The following is a 10,082-nucleotide window of genomic DNA, read 5'->3' as shown; positions in this document are numbered from 1 at the left end:
CGATTCCATTTTTTTGTTTATAAAAAAATAATTTTAACTCTTGTTCATCCTGAATTATTCCTATTTTGAGAATGGGGAGCTAATTTAAAGAGTTTGGTAATTAAGCAGCGGAAAGGCAAGCATTCCTTGAGGACTTCAGTACCCCAGAGGTAGGGGTGTTACAGGAGGCAACCTCTCCAGGTGGACGTAGCTCTTCCAGAAAAGCTGCCTAATTAAGAGGTTCCTGACAGGTTTCTAGCCCCCTCATCTCCTTGGCTAGGGGCTCTTGCACAGTGTACCATAAAGGTACTCAGTGGCCCTGCATGTCTGAGGAGAAAAATCTGGAATTCCTGAGGCTATTCACCCAGACCCAGAACTTGAAAGCTGTGTACAAAGTCAGGATCAATCCATTCGATGAGAAATTTTTTCATTACTGGCATCCTAGATTGTTGGCACAGTAATCTTAATCATTTGACCTTTTAGAGGCAATTTCCTCATTTTGGCTGGACAGATCAAGCTAAATGTTATATTTGGTCCTATTTTTAAATTGCCCGGATCGTGTGAATGGGTGTGTGGCTCCGGGTGCCCACATACGCTGGGCTATTTCCAGGGACTATTCGTACTTTGGGTGTGACCAACAGCTGTAGAGAGGAGTGGGGAATGGAGGTGGGGGCCAGACAGCAAGGGCCGCCCAGTCAGTGCCATTCTTATCTGAGTAAAAATGACTTTGCTGCTTACCTTAGTTTGGATTTCAGAGGGGTCACTCTTGGTCACCCATAAAGTGACAGCCAGGGACAAACTGAAAGACTGTGATGGATAGAAAGTGGGAGGCCAGTTCGGAGACAGCTGTTTCTGATCTCTGCTACCCTCACCTAAGCTGGATCTGAGGGTGCTGGGTAAAGATGAATGAACAGGTAAAGGGGTTTACTTTTTGTCCTCTGCTTGCTATGACTCAAAATGTTTCCTTGGAGATTCAAAGGATTTTATGCCTAGAAAAGAAAAGGCAAACAGGACTTGAGAGAAGAGGAACTGCTATTCCCAAGAATATGTTCTGGGGACCCTATCGTCCTGAAGCTGCCTCTTGCCCTCTTTGCTTATAATCTCCCATTTCTTCTACCAAAATTGACTTTCCCTCAGATCAAGTTTCTTCTCCATCTTCATTGATCTATGTCCTTGTTTCAAAACAGGTACTTGACATTCACCATTCCCAAATGGATGCTTTCCAGCCCCAAAGTGCAGATAGCAGCTAGAACTCAAAGACAAGCTTGTAGTTAAAACTGCAGCTAGGGTCCAAGTCCAGAGTCAGCACACTGTAGCCTGCAGACCAAATCCAGCCCACTGCCTGCCTTTGAATAGCCCATGAGCTGAGAATGGGTTTTACATTGTGAATGGCTGGGGGGGGGGTAATCAAAAGAATACTGATATTATGTGATGTGGAAAAGTTACAGGAAATTCAAATATCCACAAATAGAGGTTGATTGGAATACAGACACATTCATTTGTTTATTTATGTCTGTGGCTTCTTTCGCACTCTAATGGCAGAATTCAGTAGCTGCAAAAAATTAGATAAATAGGGAGTTCCAGTCATGGCACAGCGGAAACGAATCCAACTAGGAGCCATCAGGTTACAGGTTCAATCCCTGGCCTCGCTCAGTGGGTTAAGGATCCAGCATTGCCGTGAGCTGTGGTGTATGTCGCATACACAGCTCAGATCTGGTGTTGCTGTGGCTCTGGTGCAGGCCAGAAACTACAGCTCTGATTAGACCCCTAGCCTGGGAAACTCCATATGCCAGGGGTGCAGCCCTAAAAGGACAAAAGACAAAAAAAAAAAAAATAGGTTGATAGATAGGTAGATAGATAGATAGATAGAGTCACAAAGGGTAAAATACTTATGATATGGCTTTTTTATTTTTTTAATGATTTTTATTTTTTCAGTTATTGCTGGTTTATAGTGTTCTGTCAGTTTTCTACTGCATAGCAAGGTGACCCAGTCACACATACATATTATACATTCTTTTTAGCACATTATTATTCTCCATCATAAGTGACTGGATATAGTTCCCAGTGCCATGGAGCAGGATCTCATTGTTTATCCATTCCAAAGGCAATAGTTTGCATCTATTAACCCTAAATTTCCAGTCCCTACCACTCCCTCCACCTTGGCAACCACTAGTCTGTTCTCCATGTCCATGCTTTTCTTTTCTGTGGAAAAGTTCATTTGTGCCATATATTAGATTCCAGATATAAGTGATATCACATAGTATTTGTCTTTCTCTTTCTAACTTACTTCACTCAGTATGAGAGTCACTAGTTTCATCCATGTTGCTGCAAATGGCACTATTCATTCTTTTTTATGGCCAAGTAGTATTCTGTCATGTATATATACCACATCTTCCCAATCCAATCATCTGTCAATGGACATTTGGGTTGTTTCCATGTCTTGGCTATTGTGAATAGTGCTGCAATGAACATGCAGGTGAATGTGTCTTTTTCAAGGAAAATCTTGTCTAGATATATGCCCAAGAGTGGGATTGCTGGGTGATATGGTAGTTCTATGTATAGTTTTCTAAGGTACCTCCATACTGTTTTCCATAGTGGTTGTACCAATTTACATTCCCACCAACAGTGTAGGAGGGTTCCCTTTTCTCCACATCCTCTCCAGCATTTGTTGTTTGTGGACTTATTAATGATGGCCATTCTGACTAGTGTGAGGTGGTACCGCATAGTAGTTTTGATTTGCATTTCTCTAATAAACAGTGATGCTGAGTGTTTTTTGTTTGTTGACCATCTGTATATCTTCTTTGGAGAAATGTCTATTCAGGTCTTTTGTGCATTTTTTCCACTGGGTTGTTGGCTTTTTTGCTGTTGAGTTGTATAAGTTGTTTGTATAATTTAGGTATTAAGCCCTTGTCAGTTGCAGTATGGCTCTTTTTAGAAAAAAGTTTGTTAATCACTGATCTAAGATATGAAATGTGTTAGGGGAGAACATCTCAAAGAATAAATTTCAGGCAAACCAACAAGACAAAGGCTATCAAATAGCCACATTCAGGTCTGAACCCATAATTAAGACTAAGCAGTTACCATGAGGATTAGGATTTTTCTTTTCTAAGGGACATAAAGCATCTTCACTCTGTACTTGCTTAGTGTGGAGAGAATAAAGTCAGTTGCTTGCTGCACATCCTAGTCCACTTCTTAGAGCTGGACTGGTGTTCCTTAAATTATTATCAAGTGAATGAAGAGGAAGGAAGGAGGAGGAAATATAAAACAAATGAAAAAAGTGTTGCTTAGAGTTGGGAATGCAAAAGGAACCCAAGGATAACTTCAGATTTGTCTATTGTTGTATAATATGTCACAAGTTTTCAAAAGTTAGCAAAGATGCACATCTTGGAAGCTAACATATCAAATGCTAAGTGTGTGCCCAGGAGAAATGACTAAATAACCATGGTAATTGCCATGACGCCCATTCAAGCCCACCTTGTCCCACCCCCTTCCTCAGTCACCAGACACTCGTCTATTTAGTCCAGAGACTAAATTCAGACTTGGAGATTAGCGAGGGGAAGGAAATCAAATCTAAAGCTCATGAAATAAACAGCACCACTTGTCACTGTTGATCTTTGATGAACTGGCTCTTCTTTCCGAACCAGGGCCTCTCTCTCTCTCTCTCTATTCTTGCAGGTGACACCCACACATATCCTTCAGTGTTGGCAGAGATGCTCACTCAGATAACAACTGGAGTTCGTGCTGCACATTTTCACCGTCGTGTGTCATCATCACCAAGCAAAACCACAACTATAGGAAAACAAAGCTGTTTGCTGCTCTTCTGTCTCAACTGACATTTCCACCCAGCTCTCACAACTTGTTCTTTGGAGCCAGAGGAAGGTTTCAATCTGTCATTGAGATAGCTCTGCCAGTTGAAGTGTAAGTAGAATCCAATCCACCCCTACTCTAAGACAAATTCACCTTTCTGTGACTTTTTGTACCCTCAAATTTCCAGCATTCCAAAACTTTTCACCAAGTTGACACAGGCAAATGAGATAAGGAAATGAGCTTGGGAAGCACAGATTCTGGCCTTTAGAGCAGCCTCGGTAATGAGGTCAGCTCAGAACAGAGGAAACATTCTTGGATCATCCATATTTCATCCTTAGCATTTTTCAAGCTTGGAGAATTTTCAGTGTCCACACCCTGAAAAGACCAAAAGGCAAACTGAGAAAATGTGCTCCATTCTGCCCCGGACAGTGGCCTGACTCTCTAACTGCTGAGAGCCTGAGCTTCTTCAAAGGGAATGCTCACATTCCTTGGGGATGCCAAATCAGAGAAAGTTGGGAGGTCCACCACTCAGATTCATTCCAGAAGAACCAAACTTCTTCTGAGCACCAATTTTGAAAAGCCAAGAGTTAGTGCCTCAATTAAGGAGGCAAACCTGTGTAACAAACAGGTTTCTTGTGTGACTCCCAAATCATTCTATCTGCTGTTGCTTGGGGGGGGGGCAGTCAGGGCCCCCATTATGGTGGATCCAGAAGTTCCTTTGATTTTTCCCACTTATCCACCATCTCTGTCCAGGACAACATGAGAGAGGATAAAATGTACTGCTTTAAAAAAAAAAATCAATCAGTTTCATCACACTGGAGGGGGAAAAAAGTGAATTCAGGGCTTCGGGGAACTACACTGTTCACATATTACATAATTATGATGTGGTGGGAGGTCTGCTAGGAGAGCTGGTGAAGTTTGTATGTTATTTCCTTTTTTTTTAGTTTCAAGGTATTGTAACCTTTTCACAGAACTAGGTTACACTATTTTATTAGCATAATAATGGAGTGCTTATTGAGCAGATCCATTTAATGGCTAATTTTTACAAACTTGTCCTTTTCCAATTGATTTGGTATGTCCAATGGAATTCATGAGTTGACTAGCTAAATTCAGTCTCTCTTGGAGTAGGAGGTTTTATTATTTTTATTAAGTTTAATGAGCTCCATTTCAACCAAGAATATAGTCCCTCTGGAGATGAACTCATTGCACACCTATGTGGCTTCAGGCCACCCTCAAAGCATAATTTGCAATGAAGTAATAGGAGCTGCTCTGTGAAGTATCAAACTAGCTCTTGTGTCTCTTGTTCACAGGCCTTTCCCCACCCACAAGAGGGTAGCTGTGTGTGTGTGTGTGTGTGTGTGTGTGTGTGTGTGTGTGTGGTGCTTAATTTGCCTGATTTGAATTTTCAACTTTCTCCAAGTTCCACAATTGTGTGTCGTTGTTCTTTTATTTTTAAACTATTGCAAGCCATTAGCATTTTCAGTTATGACAAGAGCACAACAGGTGAAGAAGCTGAAATTGTCTGTCCCCAGTATTCTCATCCTTGAGCTCTTTTTGAATCACAGCCAGACAAGGCATTTATAAAATTTGCTGGGGCAAAAGAAAAGAAAAGATCAGCAGTTTAGGATGGGATCTTAACTGTGAAGGTAACATTTTCCCCTAGACTAAAGGCATGTTTAAAATAGAGTCAATACTCCATTAAGAGGGAATTTGGGAACTTCAAGGAGAAATTAATTTAATTTCAACCATGACTTATTTAGTGTGATGTTTTGAAATGACTCTAACAATACTGGTTTTCACCACTGCACAAACATTTCTAAAATATAAATGAACTGATAGCCATCGGGTTTTCTCTCCCCAGGTTTGGCTGTGTATGTTTTACCTCTGGTCTCACTAATAAAATGGGTTTTTGAGGTTATTAGTAGGAAAGTGTAAAACAGAACTGGCTCTCTTCAGAATGTGATTAGTACATTAGACTGACCATTAATTCATAAAGGCATGTGAAATTCATCCATTCAGTCCATAAACATTTGTTACATGCCAGGCACTGTTCCAGACACTGGAGATAATGGCAATAAACAAAACAAAGTCCCATCCCTTCTACACCTTACATCCTATTTGGGGGAAACAGACAATAAACAAATAAGTTTAAAAATCGAGTGTAAGATACGGTGAAATGCTATGGAAAAAAAGCCAAGCAAGAAAAGTAGATGGGGCTGATGAGGCAGGTGAGGGATATCTACTAGGGTATAAGAGGACACTTGGGCAGGGACTTGAAGGAAATGAGGTAGATTTCCTCATTTAGGTATCTGGGGGAAAACATTCCAGACAGAGGAAAGAGCATGTGTAAAGGCCCTGAGGTTGGTACATGCCTGTGATATATCAGAAAGTATGCATACACTTCTAAGAAGGAGATTTCCTGAACCTCAAATGCCCTTGCAGATACCAAGGCCTGGGTAGTAACAGGGCCATATCTGTGATGACCTTGGCTCTAGGTTCATCACTGCCACCATCTCCAACATCCAGCAGGTAGTTAAATCTAACACTTTGGGATCAGTTTCCAGGCCTACTGTGGTTCCTATACAGCAGTACAAAAGGCTGGGATGAGGGATATGATATCCATTCAACATCCCCATTAAATTAGCCATGAGAACTAGTGGCCCTCTTAGTTAACCCAAGGGATGATGAAGTCAGGGTTGAAGTTTGATCTCTCTCATAGAGCATTTATATTACATGGAATGCACAGGTAAGTCTAGCCTGACCTCTCAGAGATATAAGCCACTGATCTGATGAGAAATTATAACTAAAGCCAAGCAAACAAACCTGAAGCGTACTCTGCTTTGAAGTGAAACTAATATTTGAAAGCCTGGATTTTGTTTAAGGTCAAATCGGAGATTTATAAAAAGGATTTATCCCACACCTTTTTTAAACTGCAAATTTTCTCCAGATTCATCACCAAAAGTGAAGCATACCTGCGCTGAAAAACAACATTAAAGCACAAATTTTAAAACAGGCATATGGTAGTTCAGTAATTTTGTCAATGAATACACAGAACATAGTGTACACTTGATCTCTTTAAATTGGTATGCTCAGCCCCAAATAGGTGAGGTCACAATCAAAAATTATAGAAACATCGGTAATGATGACTCTTACAATAATAGCAGCAAATGACATTGTTTTCTTCATAACTGCCATGTCTGAAACTGTAAAAGCATTGCTCCAACCACTGTTTTTAAACCATTTCTTTGTTCACACTAATAGTGAAAAAGGACTTCCCTATTAACATTTCTACTTTGGTTTTTTTCAGAGTGAGTAAGAAAAATCTAAAGTATGATTCATCTTCAGTAAACCTATTTTTCCCATCAGAAAATAAAAGCATTTACTGCCAAAGAGCAGATCTTTCCATTTTAAATTTATTTATTTTTTTGTCATTGCCCTTTCTAAAAATCCTCCAGCTCTGTCCTTTTCAAATTCAATCTGATAACTTAGATTAAGGAGGTCTATGTGCCAAGAGGCTGGCAATGTGGCACGTGTGCCAGTATAAATTCAACAGTTCTTCATCATCCAAATACTCCTAAATTTGACTTAATTCAAAATAATTAAATTCATGGAATGGTAGCCCATGTAAAAATCAACCAAAGTACAATATCCTCTGTCTGGAATTATAAGATTTCTATCCCTCCCATGTCACAAAAAAATAAAAATAATATAAAGAAGACCTCTTTATATACATAAAAGAGGGAGAAAGAATGCTGTACATTTTATCACAAGTTAAACAATTTTGAGGAGTTCCCGTTGTAGCTCAGCAAGTTAAGCACCCGACTAGTATCCATGAGACTGCGGGTTTGATCCCTGGCCATGCTCAATGGACTAAGGATCCATCCGGTGTTGCAACAAGCTGCAGTGCAGGCTGCAGATGCAGCTGAAATCAGGCATTGCTGTGACTGTGTGTGTAGGCTGGGAGCTGCAGCTCTGATTCGACCCTTAGCCCAGGAACATCCATATGCAGTAGGTGCGGCCATAAAAAGAAAAAAAAATTATATGTATATTTTGAAACATGGAAATAGGGGGAGTTAAGTGGCTTTCAAATTTTGTAGCACCTCATCCCTGAATAGTGGGTTTTACAGTTGTGTTACAATAGTCTCTCCCTCCACAGGTCATTGCCCAGTTTAATTTTTATACATAGTTTATTTATATGACAATAATGATAATACCTAACATATGTCAGGTATAGTACCATGTGCCAGAGATAAGCAGGAAAAAAAAAAGGCAAACTTGAGACATACCCTCGTGGAAATGATAGTATAAGGAAAGACATCCGTAATCATTATCTTCACTTTATAGTTGAAGAATCAGAGTCTTACAAAGGCAGTGACTCGCCTGAAGCCAGCTAGCCTGGGACTTGAATCAGGCCTCTCTGCCTCTAAAGCCTCGACTCCTCCAACATCTGAATGAATCGAAGCACTGAACAAATTATAAGGCAGCAGTATAGCAATCCTTCAAGGTCCCAGGACATACTCCACTTGACCCGTACTGGATCCATAAAAATATCCATGGTGTTTCCAGGGTCTGGCCTTGCAGGATATCTTGAGAACTTTGACTCTTTCTCAAAAACATCAAACACTTTTCCATGTTGATGGACTTCCAGGGGAAACAGGCAGCTGAACCACAGAGTTTTGGAGCTCTGAGCCCTAAAGCTTAAAATGTCCCATACAGGAGCTCTCAACACAGCTCCTTTTGCCTGCCTTCTGAGAAACTTCCACCAGATGCAGGGCATCCCTCAGAACATGGCAAGAATGACATCACTCCCTTATATTCTCCCTCCTTTGGAAGTTTTTCAGGGCTCATCTCCATGCTCAAGTGGATGCTAACATCCCCTTTTCACAGTATCATCACTTCTCCTAGGGATGCGCTCTCAGCATCCTACTCTAGATCTCCAAGCAGACAATAAAGAAACCAACTGTGCAAACCTGAAATACATGGATCAGAAAAGGTCCCTATATGATGGGACAGGAATGAGCTGCAAAACAAATAGTCCTTTATAGTATTCAAATAATCTTGACATCAAGAGGTGTTATTTCCTGACACATTATTCCTCAGTGTGGGAGGACTAGTTTATTCTTATAAAATCATATTGTAAAGACTATATTGAATTCCTGTCACAGGGAGTAAGGAAAGCAAGTTGGTTCACCTCCCACTGCTTTGAAAGAGTTCTATTGGTCAAAATGACCAAATAAGACCAGAATTCATCAAAAATAATCTCCACATCCTTCCAAACTAAATGTAAAACAGCATTAAATAGGAACTAAGGGGCTCATTTCCTGAGTGAGAGACAGTGTTTTAATGGTTTTTTAAATGTTTTCATCTCATCACTCCTTCCCCCGTCCTAGCCTATCCCCACCCCAAACCCCCATTTAACAAAAGGGAATGATTTTTCTGACCTTTCTTCTCCACCTAGAAAGTCTTTCAATATCACACATCACTTGACCACCATGTGCAGGTGAGTTAGAAAGGAGTGGAAGTGGAAGCAAATTTCCAGGCTAAAAGAACCTGCCCCACTTTTTGTTTTCTACCCTAACTTCTCCATCAAGTCAATAAATACATGGTGCGTTTGCATCTGGGCCATGGCACTACAAGATAGAGCCTGCCACAGTAACGTTCTTTAATGTCACTTCAGAGTCTCAAAATGATGTTATTCAGTCTAGTTGTTTAAGAAATATTGGCACTGGTGGCTTAACAGGAGCCCGCGGTGGCTGGCTGAAGATGAGGCAGTCCTTTCCTATCCAGAGCAGTGGTGTTGAGCAGGTGAAGAGGTGCCAGCCGGCCTGCATCTGGATAGGCGTCCGTGTCAGGAGCGGTAGGCTGCAAAGTCACGTGCTGGTGCATAGGGCTGGTAGTGCTTCCGGGTGGGCCCCAGCCTGCGGGGGGTCATGTTCATGTAGTCACTCTGAAGCATCCTGGTTCTCTTACTCTTCATCTGCAGAAAAGAGAAGTGTCACTAAAGGGGGCTGAGGACACAGAGGGAGACGTCTGGAGAGGAGTTCTAAGATTTGAGAGCAACTCTTCAAAACATGGAGAGTCAAACGAAGCTGAGCAAACTGGAATTCATTGACTACCTGGGACTTGGATAATGACTAATCCAACCCAACTACTTTGGACCCTTCCAAATTAACTTAAAAAGTTTGAATCAAAGTATTTTTATTTGTTACTCTCAATGCAGCTATTAGAACTGAATTCCAAAAGCATGTCTAATTAAGATCTCAACTGTTGATACGGGAATACTCTTGAAGGCTGTA

At 40.9% G+C, this 10,082-nt stretch overlaps 1 protein-coding gene across 2 annotated transcripts in view; it reads right to left on the bottom strand.

The window, feature by feature from the left end:
- Window positions 1-1,867: 1,867 nt before the first annotated feature.
- Window positions 1,868-10,082, bottom strand: part of CD28 (CD28 molecule) — a 34,840-nt gene continuing 26,625 nt past the window's right edge. Inside the window, exons 4-6 of one of the 2 annotated variants that reach the window (XR_014828801.1) lie at window positions 8,073-9,763; window positions 6,707-6,763; window positions 1,868-4,161 (exon numbers count right to left, since the gene is read on the bottom strand). Coding sequence is in view for 1 of the 2 variants with exons in the window: in NM_001287410.2 (NP_001274339.1) it covers window positions 9,635-9,763 (129 nt within the window). In the remaining variant the exon portion in view is untranslated. 2 annotated transcript variants of the gene reach the window in all.

This window comes from Sus scrofa, chromosome 15, assembly GCF_054392235.1.
Source record: "Sus scrofa isolate SSC_HxYL_T2T_F1_AM1 chromosome 15, Sscrofa_HxYL_maternal_Yorkshire_Landrace_v2.0, whole genome shotgun sequence".
NCBI classification, from domain to species: Eukaryota; Metazoa; Chordata; class Mammalia; order Artiodactyla; family Suidae; genus Sus; species Sus scrofa.
The sequence above is the reverse complement of the archived record's forward strand: the minus strand, read 5'-3'. Positions and strand labels throughout refer to the sequence as shown.